This window comes from Ascaphus truei, chromosome 1 (genome assembly GCF_040206685.1).
Source record: "Ascaphus truei isolate aAscTru1 chromosome 1, aAscTru1.hap1, whole genome shotgun sequence".
Lineage (NCBI taxonomy): Eukaryota > Metazoa > Chordata > Amphibia > Anura > Ascaphidae > Ascaphus > Ascaphus truei.
In genome coordinates this window covers 93,541,075-93,562,193 of record NC_134483.1, presented here as the reverse complement: position 1 = coordinate 93,562,193, position 21,119 = coordinate 93,541,075, and the positions used below count along the sequence as shown (strand labels likewise).

Genomic DNA, 21,119 nt, shown 5'->3' with positions numbered 1-21,119 from the left:
CGCGCCCCCCGCCCCAGCAAAATCTCCCGCCCCCCACTACCGCTGCTGTAGAGTATCAATCATGTTGGTAACTGATATAATGTTGTTGAATGTTGACTATGTTTAATGCTGAGAAACAACCATTAGGGCAGGGGTTCTCAATTCCAGTCCTGGGTCATTTTGAAAGTGGGTCCCTTAGGCCGATATTCCAACGCCAGGACCAAAAACACGCTCAATCAAGTGAGCTACTTCAAATAATCCAATTCAGGATTTCCAAGTGACTAATCTGGACCAGGATTCAGCTGCAGCAAATGCAGCTAAGAGAAGGGCACTCGACTGCTTCCAAGAGTTCTGCCTGGAGGAAGGTGTGCTCCAGGGAGCTAAACGGGAGAGTCTGACGGTGGCCTGAAAGGAAGCACACACTGGTGGTAGAAACTCCTGTTTGGAAGGTGTGTATGTGTGTGTGTGTACCACGCTACCGAGGGATACGGGTAAAGTTTTAGTAAGGGTTGCCAGGACTGGCATAGCTGGACCTGACTGGTGTTTTTAGTTAGGTCTGTGAAGGCTGGCTGAAGCCATAAGAAAAGCAAGCGTTAGTGCTCCAGAGGGAGCTAGGTATTTATTTGTGCTTCTATAAGGGCCAGTAAACTATTTATTGACATGCAAATAAAGCACATTTAAACTAATTGTGTTGCCCTGGTCTATGCCTCAGACGTGCGTGTAGCGCTGACCTGCAATTAAAGGGGGAAAAGAGGCTCCAAGCTGGGGACTGTCATAGGCACGGAAAAATTGTAAAATGCACCCGTCTTGCTGCTTTTTAACACAGGATTAGGAAAACATACAATGTCTCACTAAGTGGTGCTATTTAAGCAGACATTGTCCAGCGCAATTACTTGGACTGGCTACAAGGTGTTTTCTGGCCCCTGTGTCTTGTGGCATAGAACAGGTTAGTAATTATGTGCCGATTGGTCACTGCAAGTACAGTGCAAAGGTTTTACTAAAAAATAATCTATGGTGCTCTGAAATAAATGCATTTGTCTCGTTAGAAGCACTTAACAAGTACTGTATGTAATCATTAGGCAGCAGATTTCTCAAACAACCCAGGGGGAGCATATAAGAAAAAAAAAAAAAGACAAACAATATAAGTGCACTATTAGTATTCTTGGCTCTTATGCTCTTATGCCTTATCCCAGACACTTTAAACATCTGCACTTATATTGTTTGGCTTCTTTTCCCTTATATGCTCCCCCTGGATTGTTTGAGAAATATCCATACACCTTGGAACGCGAGAAGACAGGTCCCACCAGAGGGTTTGAGCTGGGATGTTAGACCTTTATATTTCCCTTACTTGTCACAATTGGAATTGTATTCCTAGGTTTTGCATTATTTAGTTTAACACATTTATTGTTCTGATTCACTTATTGGTATTCGCGCCGTTTCTATCACCTCCACGTATCATCATTAGGCAGCAGACCAACATTTCCCACCATAGAAACCGCCTTTATTGTTTCATTGAGGATTTCCCCTTTCATTTCGAAATAATATGATCACCTAAGCACTTTGCACATGTTTTCAATAAATAAATAACAATAGAAAGATCGGAGGCAGAGCAGAGCAAAAAGAAGTTACGGGCTGGGGGCAAAAATAAAACTGGTTATTTATTAGGCATAATAGCCACAAAAATCGGACACACCAGTAGATTACTCTGCCGCGTTTCTCGCCGTGGAGGCGCTTTATCAAAGAGACTTTTTGATATTATTATGCCTAATAAATAACCAATGTAATTTTTGCCTCCAGCCCTCGCCTTCTTTCTGCTGTGCTCTCCCTCCTATCCTTGTATTGTTGTTTACCGTACCGGTATTGAAGCACGCCTTCGCCGTTCCGGATTCCCGGCATCACTCCAGCTGCTAACCTGCACCGGGAGTACTTCCTGTCTTCCTCCTTTGCCAGAGCGGTCACGGCACGCCACTCACCGGCAGCGGTTCAGCGGGAGGTGACAGGCGCTGGACGAGGGGCGCTCCGTTACTGCGGGGGGCTCAACTCTAGGGTGGTCGGACCATCTAGTCTTTCCCCGCTGTCTCTTGCCTCCGCCAGGACATCAGGTGAGCTGGTTGCCGCATTATTCCTCACAGACTTGGCTTGTTGGATGGACTTTCATTTGCCTAAGGTATCATTCTTCTGGTTATACCTCTCAATGTTTGACCTCAACGGTCTCCTCTTCAATGTTCATAATTAAAATGACTTTCTCAGATACACCAAGTGTTTGGTAGCACCGAAGTAAGGATTATTTCCCCATTTTTTCAATAAATATATATATTTAAAAAAAAAATTAAGTTATGGTGGGTGAAAAAGGCTTTTTCACCCACCATAACTTAAAATGTGTATGGTAAACCTACCCAGCCTTTAAAATTGCAAAGCCAGTACAACCAACTTCACATTGATGAGACCAAATTGAAAACAGGTTGAAACATGTCTTTGAGCGGTTTGACTGGCTTTGCATCTAATCCCATGCTGTGCCTAAAAGATGTGTGAACAGCAGAGCATTTGCTTATAAAGGTTCCATGTAAAATGGATTTAAGGCAAAAGGTGACATATTGTGTAACCATTTGCATGTCATGTCCCAGAATCCCTTGCTGCAGTTGAAGCACTGTATGCAAGGTGATAATGGTGAAAGACAGGGTTGCAGATCTGTCTAAGGCTGCGTCCCCGCTAGCGCTGAGCGCGCATGCTTGGCGAGGTGACTTGTATATATATATATATATATATATATATATATATATATATATATATATATATATATATATACACAGTATATGCAAGTCCCCGCTCACGCGATATGCGCGCGTATGCGGTGGCACACACGCTCACCGGCGCTCGGGTAAACACATTTTTTAAACTTTCTAGCGCGCTCAGCTTCCCCTGCAGCGTCCCCCCCGCCACACCCCATCCCCGCCCCCCCCCCCCCCCTGCGAGCGCTTGCGAAAATTTTAAGGACACCCGGCACTCATGCTTGGAGAGCTCTCCAAGCATGAGTACACTCAGCGCCAGTGGGGACAAAGCATAAGACATGTGAATGTGCTCACAAGTGATATTCTTTATTGGATAGATATATACTTTATACATACATATACATAATAATAGTGGACCGTTCAGATAATTGTCAGATAATATGACTATATGAAAGAACGGTTCAGGTGGCTGTTACTCCAAAAATTATGTATGCCTAACGGCCCTCACAACATCCATTGCAGAGCCTTCTGGCAGCAAGGAGTTAATATAATAGGAACTCACAGCGAGAATGGATAGGAGTCTAGGAGTCGCCAGGATGACATCCCTGGTACAGAAGGCAGAGAATGGAATTGTGTGTGACAGATGGGAGAGGAGCAGGAAGTGGGAGTCCCTTCCATAACTCACATATCAATTAAACCCATCTGCTCCTTGTAACAGAAAAAAACAAAAAAGGTAATGAAGCCATAATTTGTTTAAAAAGACGAGGCTGGATCTGTCTTCTACTATTCAGGAACCTGATTATTTATATTAGCAATAAGACCTGTAAAGGGCCCTTCAGTATTAGCCCAGGTCAAAGGGCAGATCATTAAGTGTCATCGTTCACAGTGGGAGATCAGCTCTTATATGCTACAGCATATTACAGCTGCAGCAGACGTTATCAGCCCGTTAATACGAAACGATGTGTTTAATAATGCATGGGTCATCGCCTTAGCCATTGCTTACAATAGTGCTATTGTTAAATAACGCGCCAGCATTAACGGGAGCGGTAATGTCTGCTAGATCTGTACATCCGACAGTACAGGACCCCAAGGCTGAGCTCAATGAAACCCAAATGTGTTTTTAGGCACATGCCCTACAAATATAAAATATAGAGCGATAAGACCTAGGAGGTCTGCAAAGACGAACACCAGCATCACATTTTTCATTCTTAATACAGAAGAAAAATAAATAGAAACCTGCAATGAAAAAAACAACCACCTCAGTTTAATTGTAATATGTTATTATGGTAATTTGCTGAAAACCCGTGTGAACCTTTCATTCAGTACATCTATAGCTATTTGTTCAAATGTTTTACCAGGAAATAATACATTAACATTTACAAGTACGTCCTGGGCACAGAGTTAGGCTGCGCTTATAGTCCCGGCTACGGCGACGCGTGACGTAATCCGTCGCCTTTGTAATAGCGATTCCTGCTTATAGTGCAGGAGACGAGAGGGCGACCGGGGAGAGGGGGGCGTGGCAGAGGCGTGGCCGTGAGCGCTTCGCCCTCATTAACGGAAGCGTTCACGTGCCGCTGACGTAGTCACGCAGCGATCGCCGAAAAAAATCCAATTCTATTGACTTCAGTGATTTTGGTCACTGTGTCGCGCCCACGCCGGATTACATCAACTGGTTTTGACGCAGTATCGCGTCGCCGTAGCCGGGACTATAAGCGCAGCCTTAGTCTCTAACCTTTTTTATACACCAGGCGTGAAATAATATTTTTCAAATAGCCTACCAGTAACAGCAGGCCAATTTACAGCTTTGTTTCATACCAGCTTATTTTTGACCCCTCCCTCTCCCCCCCCCCCAAAAAAAAATCAAATTTACATTTTTCTCATTTGCAGCTTCCAGTTATTTGATTTAATTCTTACACCATATACAAAAATGTAAACTCATTAAAGCAATGAAATTGTGACATCCCTTTCCCCTGCATACACTTCAAAGCATCACACATCAGTTTGTCTTCAGATGAATTGGAGAAGCCCTTTCTGAGAAGGCATCAGAGGCTGGAGACTTCAGCAGCCGTGCTACTGAATCTAACAAGGACTCCATTCCCCGAGGGTTTCATTGGCCGGATATAAAACTGGACTGTAACCTAGTTATCCTGCCAGTGAACATCATTGGCCTGCTATTGGCAGATGGCAGACTGCTATGCTGAGCCCTGCATACACATTTTTTAAGTTCTTAAAACTTTTAGGAATACCACACACATTCCCAGCTAGCTCAAACCCCAACACCCACTACATCATGAATATATATTTATGTCAAAAAGAGCGCTACGGAGCGTGGCAAATGTACAGGCATACCCCGCATTAACGTACGCAATGGGACCGAAGCATGTATGTAAAGTGAAAATGTACTTAAAGTGAAACACTACCTTTTTTCCACTTATCGATGCATGTACTTACTATACTGCAATCGTTATATACGTGCATAACTGATGTAAATAACGCATTTGTAACAGGCTCTATAGTCTCCTCGCTTGCGCACAGCTTCAGTACAGGTAAGGAGCCGTTATTGCTGTTTAGGACGTGCTGACAGGCGCATGCGTGAGCTGCCGTTTGCCTATTGGACGAAATGTCCTTACTCGCGAGTGTACTTAAAGTGAGTGTACTTAAACCGGGGTATGCCTGTATACAACAAAAGACAGGGATGCCCAATGCTACATCCAATTGACAAAATATATATGCTAATAAGTATAAAGTTAAATACTTCAATAATAATATTTCCTTGGTTATTTAGTTAGACCCTTTGGCCAAAGCGTCATAAGCCTGCATACCAACGTCAAGGCATAACTAAATTTGCAGGTCCTAACGCTACACTGTGAACCTTCCCTTTTACCTCTGTATGAGGGGCAACAACCATAGTAGGTCCTGTCCATACAGCAAAATGAAAAGACCTCCCAAGTTAAAAAGATGTCAGGCGGCTATGCTGAGCCCTGCATACACATTCTTTTTTAAGTTCTTAAAACTTTTAGGGATATTAACAATACTACCCATCAACTTGAATCTTCTTACATTATTCTGTACATATGTTATATCCAGCTACAGTATGTTTTCTAATGTTCCCGATATCATTTTTAGAACTAATTAACAATAAATCGCAACGGAAAAACAAAGGGGGGATACATGAAGTGGGCACGTTCCCAAGGCTAGTTGAATTAGGATGAATGTGTGGATACATTTTAAATTGTAGATATATTTTTCTATGGTAAAAAATACATGCATAAATAGGGCAATTTTGTGTTATGTAAAGTTATTTAGTTTGTTGCATTTCCCCCCCCCCCCCCCCAACGGAATAAAACGTATGCGTTTGTAGATGAAGTTATCAATATGAAGAAAGTACAATAAACATGCAATCAAGTTGTGATAACTGAAGCAATACTGCCACCTGCTGGTAATATACATATGTAGCTATAGGTCCTGAGAATTGCTACATTCGAGAACATTGTGAATAAAAAGACTGAGGGGGTAATTCATCAAGATCAGTTACAGGTGAACGCACCGCAAATGGGTGTTACCTGCCATTCAATTTAATAGGAATAAACACCTGTTCGGGGTGTGTTAATCGTAACAGAGTTTCATGAATCTGGGGGTAAGCTGTTAAAGTAGCAGTCCTGGCTTCAGCTTGATTTGTTTTACCATATGCAGCATGCGAGTAGTTTTAATGAGAAATAAATTACCTACGCTGCAGATCGATCTCTTCTCCTGTGATTGATCGGCCAATATCCTGCTTGTGTGTATCTAAATGACAGCCACCGGACCTCTCTGACTGTGCAGCAGTCTGTGAAATGCTTCAGCTTATATGTGACATTATATTACTAAGTGTAACGCAGTATTGCTACAGCTTTCAGAGTAATAGACCGTCCGCTGTTTGGAAGACAGCAATACATCTGTTTGTGATACTTTCTTGCCAAAGGGCAGAACTCAAAAAGGTGTGTGAGACCCTGTTTCAAAAGAGGAAGTGGGTGTGAAGATCTAAATGGTTGCTGTAGCAACCAAAGAATGATCAGTATATTAAAGAAATCATTAAAAATGGCATAAAGATTTATAAAAAAAAAAAAGAAAGTATGGATATTGCACGCAGAACTGAGAAGTGCCAAAATACTTCTAATAGAATATAACCACAAAAATAGTCCGCAGCTCCAAAGTAGCAAAATGTGAAAAAACTTGGTTTATGAAGCATATCTTTCAGACATTAGGAGACACATTAGCAGTCAGTTCATGTCTGAAAGATATGCTTCATAAAACGAATTTTTATTTTTTAGGTTATAATCAAATACTACATTACGGTTTTATTTGTGCACAGGATTTTGCATGTTTTTGTTCAATGCGAAAACCCGAATAAACAAAGCAATCTAAAAAGGAACATGAACCTATATCTGTATATAAAAGCTGTGGCCAACGACCGTTTACGTCTCAAATAGTAGAAATGTATGTGACCAGGTAGGCAAAGCTGCAGTGGCCTCGCGCGGTCCCCCTACCTGGTCTTCGGCGATGCGTCGCCATGGTAACTGGCGGAAAATTACGCCGCGTTGTCATGTGACATCGTGTTTCCATGGCAACGTGCCGTCCCTTGACGCCGGAGCCGAGGAGGAAGCGGGGTGCGAGCTAAGCAGGCAGGGGGGGGGGGCGCTAGTTAAAAACTTTGCACACCCCTGATGTAGAGCATCATGTTCTCCGACACATTTCTCAATTTGTTAAACTGTAGAGTCCATACTTAAAACAGTAAATGGCTGACGGACGCAGAGTATTATCTGGGCACAGATCTTTTTAAAGGAGAGTTTGAAATCATAGCTATTTAAAAACTACAGGATAACAAAAAAATAAAAAAGTAAATACATTCTCCATCTGCTTTAGTCAGATAGACTGAAGCCTTGTTGCTTACGGGTATCCGGCTGGATCTGTTTTATTTTTGGAAAGGACTAGTCGGGCAGACAAAGCATCGCTCAGTCTTGACTGGTATTAATTCATGCAGGGCAGATAAAACCCACGTGGCCGTCAGTTGCATTATGCCGTCTTCAGACAGCCCACCCCAAAACCCAGGCCAAAGCACCTGTTTAAAGTGATCACTCTGTAGGCTTTGAAGAAAAGTCTGCAGGCCAGATCAGTCGGCTGCACTTGGTGAGTCGGTCGGTGAATGAATCTATGCAACAGCACCGAGTCCTAGTGAAATATAGCGGCCACAGAGAAGGCACAGCCATGGTTATATACTATATTTAAATTTTTATTACAACCATTGTATCAATTTAAAAATTGACCCATCTACAACTAGTAGTACGGAGTAATTCAAACTATCTTGGAGAGACCGACTACTCTTGAATAATCTTTCCAACGTACTTCCTAAAGAAGTATTACACTTGCCACTCTCGATGTCAGCAGCTTGTACACAGGTGATCCATCATATTGACGGTATGGAACCAGTTAGGACATGCATTATTTACAAGGACTTGTACCAGGGTCCTCCGATAGCAATCCTAATAGAATTTATTAATTTATGCTTGAATAGCAATTTTTGCTTTGAAAATAATTTCTTTATACAGAATTCAGGGATGGCAATAGCACCAAACCTGTGCGTGCACACGTACGAGATATTCATACATATCTGGAATAAGTAATGTGAACAGATACTGTACTACACATGCTACAGCGACAACATGTTTTTAGTTTGGCACTGATCGCATAAGTGTCTGATTGAAACTACAAACTCCCTCAACTCATTGAACACCCCCACCAAGTTCCCCTTCAATTTTAGTGAAGAAAGAGTACATTTTCTTGATGTATCTATTTTTAAAGAGCAGTGAGGGTTTAGGCACCACTTTGTACAATAAACCAACAGACTGCAATACCAACTGTCGTTTTTTCCTCCGCAATATTACAAAGATACGCCCTTTCCTCTGTTGCTCGACTGCTAAAACTCTGACACAGACCCTCATTCTGTCCCGTTTCGATTACTGTAACCTCCTGCTGTCCGGCCTTCCTGACTCTCACCTGTCTCCCCTACAATCTATCCTAAACGCTGCTGCCAGAATCACTCTACTATTTCCAAAACCTGTCTCAGCGTCTCCCCTGCTAAAATCACTCTCCTGGCTTCCTATCAAATCCCGCATCTCGCACTCAATTCTCCTCCTCACTTTTAAAGATTTACACTCTTCTGCTCCTCCTTACATCTCAGCCCTAATTTCTCACTATACACCATCCCGGCTCTTGCGTTCTGCTCAAGGATGTCTTCTCTCTACCTCTTTAGTATCTAAAGCCCTCTCCCGCCTTAAACCCTTCTCACTGACTGCCCCGCACCTCTGGAATGCCCTTCCCCCGACTAGCACCCTCTCTATCCACATATAAGACCCACCTCAAAACACAACTGATTAGGGAAGAATACGAGTAGCTCCATAGCTGATAATCAACACCTCATACATAAACCTTGGCCCCTTGCAGATGCACTTACCAAAACGCCATCCTACTGTATCTGTACTTTCTTCCTACCAACAAATTAGATTGTAAGCTCTTCAAAGCAGGGACTCCTTTTCCTAAATGTTACTTTTATGTCTGAAGCACTTATTCCCATTATGTGTTATTTGTATTATTTGTTATCTATACGATTGTCACGTATATCAGGGGTGACCAAACTTTTTATGCCGAGCCCCCCCTTTCATCCATGAAAATTCTCGGGCCCCCCGTCTGATGTATTCAAAATCACATAACGTCAGCGCACATGAGCTGGTTCAGACAATGAGGGCGAACCAGCTTTGTGACGCGTCCGCCACGCGTCTACAATTTCCTGCAGCCAAGTTCACAAATCGCTTGGGCTGCAGGTGTGCGCGCAGGCAGTATACTAGTATTGGATCACTGTTTATTTTATTGTTTGCTGGCATCTGGTGATATGTTTTTCCTGGTGCACAAAGGCAGTCCATTTGAGGGGGCATTCATCCACCCCTTTGCTACATCCCTTCCCTCTCCCGCCCCCCTATTTTTTCCCCTTCACCTCCCTTTTTTCCTTCTCCCATTTATTTCCCCAGTGTCATCCACTCCTACCTACCAGTTTGATGTATTATTTATTCCCGTTTTAAATGTTGCCCAAGGATCAGGGATACCCATAACAAAACTCAAGGGGGGTACTGATGAATCTCCCCTGCTGATCAATAATCCGAAGTGACCCCCCTGACTCAAAGAAAAACCCTCAGCCCCCAAAACTCATCCTCCCAAGACCCTAAATTCTGCCATCTCCGTCTGACCTTCATCCCTCCGTTTAGCCACTGTGTCTCTCCTTCCCCCCAGTGTCTCTCTCTCACCTTCCCCCCAGTCTCTCTCACCTTCCCCCCAGTGTCTCTCCCCTTCCCCCCAATATGTCTACCACCTCTCCATGTCTCTCTCTCCCCCTTCCCCCAATATGTCTCCCACCTCTCCATGTCTCTCCCCTCAATATGTCTCCCACCTCTCCATGTCTCTCTCTCCCCCTCCCCTCAATATGTCTCCCACCTCTCCATGTCTCTCTCTCCCCCTCCCCTCAATATGTCTCCCACCACACACACACACACACACACACACACACACACACACACACACACACACACACACACACACACACACACACACACACACACACACACTATTAAGACACACTTACTGTCACTATTAAGCCTGTTCCAGTCCCCCATGTGCGGCTGAAAACTGGGACAGGAGGAGGAGGAGGGGCTGTGTGTGTGCAGGGAAGGCCCCGCTCCCGCTGCAGGCAGACCACACAGAGACAGCAGCACGGAGCTTGTGAGCTGCTTGGCCGCCCCCAGGCTTCCCCGCACGCAGCCTGCACCCCCCCTAAATAATCTTGGGGGGCGCGTCCCCCTGTTTGCGCACCGCTGACGTATATTATGGCTGTGAAGCGCTATGTACATTAATGGCGCTATATAAATAAAGACATACATTCATACCTCTTGCATGCAACTAGTTTCCACTCCACATCACTTAAGAAAGGCTTACCCTTCTTGCAGATGCTCAGTGTGATTACTACCAATAGTAAACGCGAATTAGCACTTAAACAATAGAAGAATATGGGGGTGGTCGTTATCCACAGAGGTTACGCCCCTCGAGAAATCATCTGATGAAAAGTCCATATGGGAACTGAAAAGTTGTCTTTCCACCTTTCTTGGCTGTCACATGAACTTGTGAGCAGAGCTCTACTTTCTATCTCTGTCTTAGTGGAGACCTGCACTTGGAAGAAACTGTTTGCATATTTTGTTTTGGCTGCACAAGTAGGATTCTCCTCGTCTGAAACCGTTTCCCCGCACTTTGGAATTCTACTATACGAGAAAATCAGCTACAAAGTCACAAAGGATTTTTAAATTAACACACTATATACTACACCATCCTCTATAATCAATAAGCAGTACAGGAGGGCCCGGCTCATACGGCGGGTTCCGTTCCAGGCCGCCGCCGTAAAGCGGAAATCGCTGTAAAGCGGGGCCCGGCTGTACTGTATTGTACCTTTGAAAACAGAGATGCAGAGCTGTAAACCGACTGTTTGACAAATGGCATCTGACAAGGAGCTGCGCCTGCGCTAAAACTGTTGTTTAGTGACAGCCGGATACTTTGCTGCTGTGCACATCATGAAGAAAAAAAAAAAATCGGAAAAACGGAACAAGCGCCGAACCTAATTAATATGGGTATATATTGGGAAACGTCGTATGAGCGCAACGCTGTAAAGCGGATTGCCGTAAAGGGGAGCCCTACTGTAAATAACTATTGGCCAGTTTTGGCAACAGATGAAAGCCTTCCTCCTGCACTTTGGAAAAAGTTATTAATGTGAAGATGTTTAGTCCATAGGACAATAAGAAATAACACACATTTAATGTAGGTACTTACTTAATTGGTACCTTGACGGGGTTAGCAGGTTTAAATCACCTTATCATCAAAATATGCAACTAAATGACTCCATAGTTAAAAGACTTACAAGTCAATTTGGGAGGACGTTTGTATTTGTTTTCCATAAAATGTTTGGCCAACTCCCTAACCCTAACTGCATACTCCATACAGTATTGAAAATGATAGCGTTTTACTGTTATATTCTCTTATAGGGATATGTCTGAGCTCATCTTATATAGAGTTTTAAATGGAGGTGTTTGGCCTCTCCTTTTAGGTTCTGAGCTGCTTGCCAACTCTCCAATTAGCAAATAGGTTTAAAAAAATATTTCTATGTTCTATGTGGTAGTCTAAAGTTCCCCTCTCTGCAAGAGAAGGTGGCAAGTGTCTGTGACTGACAAACGATAGATATATATAGATATACACACACACACACACACACACACACACACACACACACACACACACACACACACACACACACACACACACACACACACACACACACGCCTTCTCCTGAAATAGTGACAGTACTTATCAGTTTGGTTCAGTCGGGAGCCAAAACAGAGAATAACATCTTATTTCTGAAGATATTGAGTGCCTGTTCCTTTGACAGATATATTAAAATAATAAAACAGGAGGATATTTGACAATACAGATCTCAAAAGATAGCCCTGCGATATCCCTACAATTTCCTGCTGACTTGTGGAATTAGAACTGCAAGGCAGATGGTAGCTTAAGGCTGCGTCCATAGAAGGACAGGCCGCGCTGAGCCGTGCGGACGCTCCGCGCTGAGCCCCTGCATCCTCAATGAGGATGTCTTTAGAGGGGGCTCACGCGAGCGTCCGCAGGCGTGCTGAGGCGCTGGATTTTTCAGCCGACAGCCAAGCTGTTTTTCAGCGCACTGTCGGCTGAAAACAACCAATCAGCGCGAAGCAACGTCAACGTCACGGCGTCGTGACGTCAGTGCGTCGCGGGCGATTGGCCCAGCGATGTCACTGCCCCGCCTCCCACCACCTCCCGATCGCGGACGCTGGCTCGCCTTCATGTGCATGAAAAAGCACAGCTTCAGCAGGCGAGCCTCAGCGTCAGCGCGCCTCAGCACTGCTCCCCCCCTCTATGGCCCCAGCCTAACACTGATACAATCTTCAAAGTATACCTCCCAGAAGTCCTTGATCATAAAGTATTTTAATGAGGCAACATTAAGAATATGTGCTAAAGAGCCAAACAGCTTAAGTTGATCATGTCATGGACATTCAGGCAAGTAGCAAAGGGACATGTTAACCATAGTCCTGAAATAAACACACACAGGGAAGACAATGGTTCCAAAACACTGTTCCATTACATAAAGCAGTGTACAAGAATCATGCACCATGATCTAGATCTCTGTTCCAATTCGCTCAGTAGGAAGAATCTAAACCCCCTGCATTGGCAGCGTGTGATGCTGGAGTTATAGTTTCACTCCTTGTTTAACAGCATACTACCAAAGGGGGAGAGGTGTGTGTAGCATGTAATTTATGATAGCAATAATAAATAATAATAATAATAATACACACTCACTAGAGAATAAAACTGCAAAGCACTTGTTTAAGCCCCCCAAAATTGGAAAGCATACTATATCTCAACGGGGGGGGAGTATTGATAGCAAATTAATAAACGATAAAGGAAAAATGTACAGAAGACTGCAGTCCTGAGCCGTGAGGTCATTTACCACAATGTTGCATTTGGAAACACTCACAGACCCAATGATTCGGCCACTAACAGACCCAAATTTCAATGCACTGAACCCCAGAAATGAAGCACTGTGTTTGGCTTACTTGATAGGAAAATATGTCGAACAAACGCCATCTCCAGTGCACAGTCAAAAATTTGTAAAAAAAAATATTATATATATATATATATATATATATATTTATTCCTTTTATATTAAAAAAAACAGAAGTGCACCCCATAATGAGTGCATCATGTGGTCTATCAATTAATTGTATGGTAGCCTAACATACATCTCTATCTATATATTTCTCAAACCGTTGTATGCGTGTCTGTTCGTCCTGTGTCTCCCTGTCCCTAGGGGCAATCACATTGGACCTTTGGCCCGTCACTCCGCCTCAGGCCAATGAGATTGCTCCCTTCGCCCACCCGCCCCCGCACACCTCTCATTGGCCTGAGGCGGAGTGACGGACCAAAGGACACACACACACACACACACACTCTCTCTCTCTCTCCCCCCTCTGTTCCCCCCTCCCCCCCATCACGTGCGCCGCCCTGCACCAGCTCCCGGACGGAGGGAAGCGCGGCGCGGCCCTCCTGCCACAGCCGCCAAATTCAGGCTCCTCCCCCTCGCTCTCAACCGGCTCCCGGACGGAGGGGAAGCGCGGCCCTCCTAACCCAGCCGCCAACGCTCACTTACCTCCCCTGCCCTTCACCCCCCCACCCCCTGCCCTTCACCCGCCCCCACCCCCCCCCCCCACCCCCTGCCCTTCACCCCCCCCCCCACCCCCTGCCCTTCACCCCCCCCCCCACCCCCTGCCCTTCACCCCCCCCCCCACCCCCTGCCCTTCACCCCCCCCCACCCCTGCCCTTCACCCCCCCCCACCCCCTGCCCTTCACCCCCCCCACCCCCTGCCCTTCACCCCCCCACCCCCTGCCCTTCACCCCCCCACCCCCTGCCCTTCACCCCCCCCACCCCCTGCCCTTCACCCCCCCACCCCCTGCCCTTCACCCCCCCCACCCCCTGCCCTTCACCCCCCCCACCCCCTGCCCTTCACCCCCCCACCCCCTGCCCTTCACCCCCCCCACCCCCTGCCCTTCACCCCCCCCCACCCCCTGCCCTTCACCCCCCCCCCACCCCCTGCCCTTCACCCCCCCCCCACCCCCTGCCCTTCACCCCCCCCCACCCCCTGCCCTTCACCCCCCCCCACCCCCTGCCCTTCACCCCCCCCCACCCCCTGCCCTTCACCCCCCCCCACCCCCTGCCCTTCACCCCCCCCACCCCCTGCCCTTCACCCCCCCCCACCCCCTGCCCTTCACCCCCCCCCACCCCCTGCCCTTCACCCCCCCCCCACCCCCTGCCCTTCACCCCCCCCCACCCCCTGCCCTTCACCCCCCCCCCACCCCCTGCCCTTCACCCCCTGCCCTTCACCCCCCCTCACCCCCTGCCCTTCACCCCCTGCCCTTCACCCCCCCCACCCCCTGCCCTTCACCCCCTGCCCTTCACCCCCCCCACCCCCTGCCCTTCACCCCCCCCCACCCCCTGCCCTTCACCCCCCCCACCCCCTGCCCTTCACCCCCCCCACCCCCTGCCCTTCACCCCCCCCACCCCCTGCCCTTCACCCCCCCCCACCCCCTGCCCTTCACCCCCCCCCCCCACCCCCTGCCCTTCACCCCCCCACCCCCTGCCCTTCACCCCCCCACCCCCTGCCCTTCACCCCCCCCACCCCCTGCCCTTCACCCCCCCCACCCCCTGCCCTTCACCCCCCCACCCCCTGCCCTTCACCCCCCCACCCCCTGCCCTTCACCCCCCCCACCCTTCACCCCCCCCCCACCCTTCACCCCCCCCCACCCCCTGCCATTCACCCCCCCACCCCCTGCCATTCACCCCCCCACCCCCTGCCCTTCACCCCCCCCACCCCATGCCCTACACCCCACTGCCCTTCACCCCCCCCCACTGCCCTTCACCCCCCCACTGCCCTTCACCCCCCCCCTGCCCTTCACCCCCCCCCCACCCCCTGCCCTTCACCCCCCCCACCCCCTGCCCTTCACCCCCCCCACCCCCTGCCCTTCACCCCCCCCCACCCCCTGCCCTTCACCCCCGCCCCCACCACCTGCCCTTCACCCCCCCACCACCCCCTGCCCTTCACCCCCCCCACCACCCCCTGCCCTTCACCCCCCCACCACCCCCTGCCCTTCACCCCCCACCACCCCCTGCCCTTCAACCCCCACCACCCCCTGCCCTTCAACCCCCCACCACCCCCTGCCCTTCACCCCCTGCCCCCCCCACCCCCTGCCCTTCACCCCCCCCACCCCCTGCCCTTCACCCCCCCCACCCCCTGCCCTTCACCCCCCCCACCCCTTCACCCCCCCTCCCCTTCACCCCCCCCCACCCCTTCACCCCCCCTCCCCCTGCCCTTCACCCCCCCCCACCCTTCACCCCCCCCTCCCCTTCACCCCCCCCTCCCCTTCACCCCCCCCTCCCCTTCACCCCCCCCTCCCCTTCACCCCCCCCTCCCCTTCACCCCCCCTCCCCTTCACCCCCCCCTCCCCCCCCTGCCCTTCACCCCCCCCCTGCCCTTCACCCCCCCCCCACCCCTTCACCCCCCCCCCCCCACCCCTTCACCCCCCCACCCCTGCCCTTCACCCCCCCCCACCCCTGCCCTTCAACCCCCCCACCCTCTGCCCTTCAACCCCCCTTCACCCCCCCCCTGCCCTTCACCCCCCCCACCCCCTGCCCTTCACCTCCCCCCACCCCCTGCCCTTCACCTCCCCCCACCCCCTGCCCTTCACCTCCCCCACCCTTCACCTCCCCCCACCCCCTGCCCTTCACCTCCCCCACCCTTCACCCCCCCCACCCCCTGCCCTTCACCTCCCCCACCCTTCACCCCCCCCCACCCCCTGCCCTTCACCCCCCCCCCCCCCCCACCCTTCACCACCCACCCTTCACCCCCTCCCCCCTTCATGCCCCACCCCCTCCCCTTCGCCCCCACCCCCTGCCCTTCGCCCAACCCTTCGCCCACACCCCCTGCCCCCCACCCCCTCCCCTCGCCCCCCACCCCCTCCCCCCACCCCCTCCCCGCCCTTCGCCCCCCACCCCCTCCCCGCCCTTCACCCCCCCCCACCCCCTGCCCTTCACCCCCCACCCCCCCCCCCCACCCTTCACCACCCACCCTTCACCCCCTCCCCCCTTCATGCCCCACCCCCTCCCCTTCGCCCCCCACCCCTGCCCTTCGCCCAACCCTTCGCCCACACCCCCTGCCCCCACCCCCTCCCCTCGCCCCCCACCCCCTCCCCTCTCCCCCCACCCCCTCCCCGCCCTTCGCCCCCCACCCCCTCCCCGCCCTTCACCCCCCGCACCCACCCCGCCCTTCACGCACCCCACCCCTGCAATCCCGGGCAACGCCGGGTATATCAGCTAGTATTTTATATAAAGGGCTTCCTTTGATGCAAACTGTCTTTTCTCAACATTTTCTATATAGTATAATAATTGTGTCTATGTTTGTAGTTTGCCAATGTGCTGGTAAAAATCTTTAGAATAACTCATATCTGTTGTATGAGATTTCCAAGGTCGGGAGGAGACAGCTCAGGCTCTGAGATAAACACAAAAAGAGCACAGATCAGTGGCGAGCGCAGTAAATATATTACAGCTGTGAGATATTGGGGCCGGATGATGCTAGAAATATAGCCATTATGCTTAGGGTGGCAGGAAGCTTAATAGTCAGCTACTGTATGACCTGGGCGCAGGGAGTTTAGGTTTTGTTTAAACAGCAGGTCCTGCGCATAGCCCATTTACATGCTAGATAATTGCTGCTGCCATTGACCGCTACCATTTCTTGTTCATACCAGTCTATGCCGGGTCGTGCATCCATCACATGGTAGGATTACAGAGCGATAGAAAAGGAACCTTTACTTTAGGGAAGTGGTACATTTACAGAGTACAGCATCTGAACTACAATACGTCAAAACAAGATCACTTCTGGACTGGGTCGTGGTATAAGCACTATATGGGACTATGTTTATGTATGCTATAGCACAGCATTTTTTAGTAAGCATTGCTTAGAATATTTTTTTTTTTTTACTGTTAAACTGGGAGAAGTGACTGCAAACGACCCGCCTTTTAACTTATTTCCAGACTCAAACACTTTAAACACATGTGACTGAGCCTATATAGCACAGATGATTCCTACATCAGCAGCACTCCTCCTTAGTTGATACAGGCAGTCCTCGTTTTACAACGCTTCGCTTTACAACGAATGGCTTATCCAACGCTATGCAATGCATACCTATGTTCATTTTTACAACGCCAAAACGGCTTATCCAACGCTCTTACGACGCTTTGCAACATTGTGTATGTATATATATATATATATATATATACACATTCACATATAAGCACGTAAGAGCGTATATATATAATATTATACTATATAATATAATATTATACTATATAATATATTATTTATTATGTTATATTATATATATAATACAGAATATACACTATATAATTTATGTATGTGCTGCATATCTTATTGCCTGCATAAAATATAAATATATATATATAATAAAATATTTGGTGTATTTTAGTGTTAAAAATGCCTTTGGGAATGGAACCTTTCATTTAAACAGTGTTCCTATGGGAAAACGTGTTTCGTTTTAAGACGTTTCGCTATCCAACGCCATTTTGAGTAACGCATTGTGTCGGATAACCGAGGACTGCCTGTACATTGATGATTCTTCATTACACTGTGGTAGTGCCCCAATTGGCATTATCGAAGATTAATGAATAAACCCCCATTGTGCGGGGTGGGGCGGGGGCGGGGAATACCCTTTCTCCAAATAAAAAAAAAGCAATCACTAATTGAAAAATAAATATTAATCATACAGTAGGTTTATTAGTCATATGTAAATATCAACATGAATTCGTATCATTACTTACCTAAATTATGAGGTTCTATTTCCCTTTTCTCCCATTTGTGGCTGTTGACATACGCTGCCGATAGAATAAACCTTTTCCCTAAGAAAGAAATAATTCAGAGTTCAGAGGGTATTATCATACTACCCCCATATACAGTATATTCCCATTCCGTGTCATACACACAGATGCCTCATGCACGTACAAATGTTTATTACTCCTGGTTCTGTGGTCTCCCAACACCAGATTACATAGTTACATAGTAGATGAGGTTGAAAAAAGACGTCCGTCCATCAAGTTCAACCTATGCTAAATTTAGACAACAGATACTTGATCCTATATCTGTACTTACTTATTGATCCAGAGGAAGGCAAACAAAAAACCCCATTAAGGGGAAAAATTAATTCCTTCCTGACTCCAAGAATTGGCAATCGGATGAATCCCTGGATCAACATCCTTCCCATGTATACTTATTTGGTATATCCCTGTATACCTGTCCCATCTAAAAAGATGTCCAACCTTTTTTTGAACAAATCTATTGTATCTGCCATCACAGTCTCCATGGGTAATGAATTCCACATTTTAACTGCCCTTACTGTAAAGAACTGTCAATATACACATTTGTGTGCCTGAATTCGGCATGGCAAACAAATAATTATGAAAATATTACTCTGTGTTAATTAATGCATATGTTTTATAAAACTAGGCTTCTCCAGGGTCTTATGGCGGTGACGTTTACTCATGTCCAAAATTATATACCACTTTTAAGGCCTTCCATAAACTCTGCCTCTAGCAACATCAATATTGAATGTCCATGAAAGTGGACCACTATACACCAGAGATTGGGGGAGTTGTCCTGGGTAAGCCCCACTCATGAACAAAAGGGGACTTTCCCATTCCAAATAAAGGGGAGGATACTTTCGCCCAAACTACACAGAAGTTGAGTAACCCTGAGGCTAACACCCATACTTTCTGCCATCAACATTTCTGAGTTGACAGGGGAACAAGGGATCAGGGAATTTAGAAAGACGCAGAGTATAGAAAGGCTGAAGTCCACTATTTCAGTTTCAAAAGTAGACACAGCGATCTTAACTTGCAATATTTTGTGAGAAGCATTAGAAGATTCCCCTCCAAAGCAACTTTTAGTCAGAAGTTTGTACACGAGGCAGCACTCAGGGGTCTGTTTTATGTGGGATTCCATTGTAAAGTGTATCATACATGGCTGGTGCTGCAAACATAATTTGCATGCAAAAGGTTTACACTCTTACCTTCCAACATTGTGCTGTATTCTGTATACATACTGTACCACAACCACTTATTTTAAGTTGCCTAGTAAATGCTTTAAAACAGATGTTGATTTGGAAAACTTGCTTTGTTTTTTACTTAATGGAGAAAAGTGCATATGATGATATCTTTGGGAAGTAACAGCAACAGGAAATGACTATACGATTTACAACAGAGGACTACTTAGCAATGGAAATGCTCAAGTCCTGATTTACTAAACTGTTCCATCTAAGTATACTTTACTTAATATATTATCACTTGAATAGACCATAAAGTGAAAAACCGCTTACCACTATTTAGTAAATGTGGCCATCACTGCTCTGACAGAGACAGCAGGAACATGTGAGAGGCACTAAATAAGTCACAATAATAGACTCCCATGCCACACAAAGCATGATAAATGCTGCAGAAGTCATTTAAAAGTAATGGAAATGTGATTACCATAAACCCACAGATTGCCTCAGTGATGCATATACAACCTACACTGCTTAGGAAAGACAAATGCAGCACGGTATTGTAGCCAGGACTGGTTTCCTTGGCTACCAGTCTTCCCCCTCCTGGCTGTAAGCCCTGGTAACAGCAGGGCTGCCAGGAGTAATAATGGGTTTTCCCCACCCACAGCAGCTTCAGTGAGTCACTGGGCCTAGGGGATTAGGCCTGTGTGTGTCCAATCAGGGACTCAGACCTGGTACCCGCTTCCCTTGTACTTAAGGAGCTGCACTGCTAAATGTAGTCAGTGCCTCTACCTGCTTGAGAGAGGCTGGTCTACCCACAATTGTGCTCTGCCAATCTGTATTCCCTCTCCTTGGGGAGTGGAAGGGAGACTATACCCCTTACTCCACCAAGGAGTAAGGGAAGAGATAGGACTGCTTCAGGGCCCCGTGGCCTGGAGTGGAGGTCCAGGGTACATCCTAAGGGTGAAGCCCCAAGAACTGCCTGTACCCACTGTGTGAGCTGACCATTTGCAGTGTGTATGAATAAAGTGATCCTGTTCCAATATACCTTCCTGCCTGAGACTACAATCTATCAGGGGGGAAATGAAGTCATTTATCCTGCAGGGATTGTCTCCACATCCCTGGGGCCTGCAAGAGATGGAGGCGCTGTCCCTGTGAGAGAATCAGTTACTTCCCCAGAAGCCTGTCCTGTTCTCCACAACACCATAGACTCAGATCAGTGAGCCAGCAGGTATGCACCACACCACCCCCTGTAACCATGCAATCTCCCAGAGGGTGGGGGAACATGTTACAGTATTTACCTTATTTAATGATGCTAGAATATCAGATAGAACTGCTGAGTGGAAAGCACTGTCAAGGACATACGCGGTTGGCTTCTGACATGGACTGCTCTGCATTACCAGTGCTGCCTCTCATGACCTTTGTCATTGCATCTATGACAGCAGCTGACTTCCTGTAGCCCCTGAGAGGTCAAGAAGCATGGTCTATCCAGTCTGCTTAACCCCTTCCTATTCAGCAACTCATTGACAGCAAAGGGATTACAATGTTGTATTCTAAAAGTTATTTTGTACAAAAATGTGACTTCTCTTTTTAAACAAAAATCTATACTTTTAATTCAATATGACACAAATAACTCTTTGGGCTGCATGC

The 21,119-nt window shown here is 47.6% G+C and overlaps 1 protein-coding gene across 2 annotated transcripts in view; it reads right to left on the bottom strand.

Annotated features, from left to right (window-relative positions):
* The window catches only part of MRPS27 (mitochondrial ribosomal protein S27), a 107,238-nt gene that overhangs the window by 84,994 nt on the left and 1,125 nt on the right, over window positions 1-21,119 (bottom strand). For both annotated transcript variants that reach the window (XM_075591907.1, XM_075591916.1), the window contains exon 2: window positions 18,256-18,333. In XM_075591907.1, coding sequence (XP_075448022.1) covers window positions 18,256-18,333 — 78 coding nt within the window. The remainder of the gene's footprint in view (window positions 1-18,255; window positions 18,334-21,119) is intronic.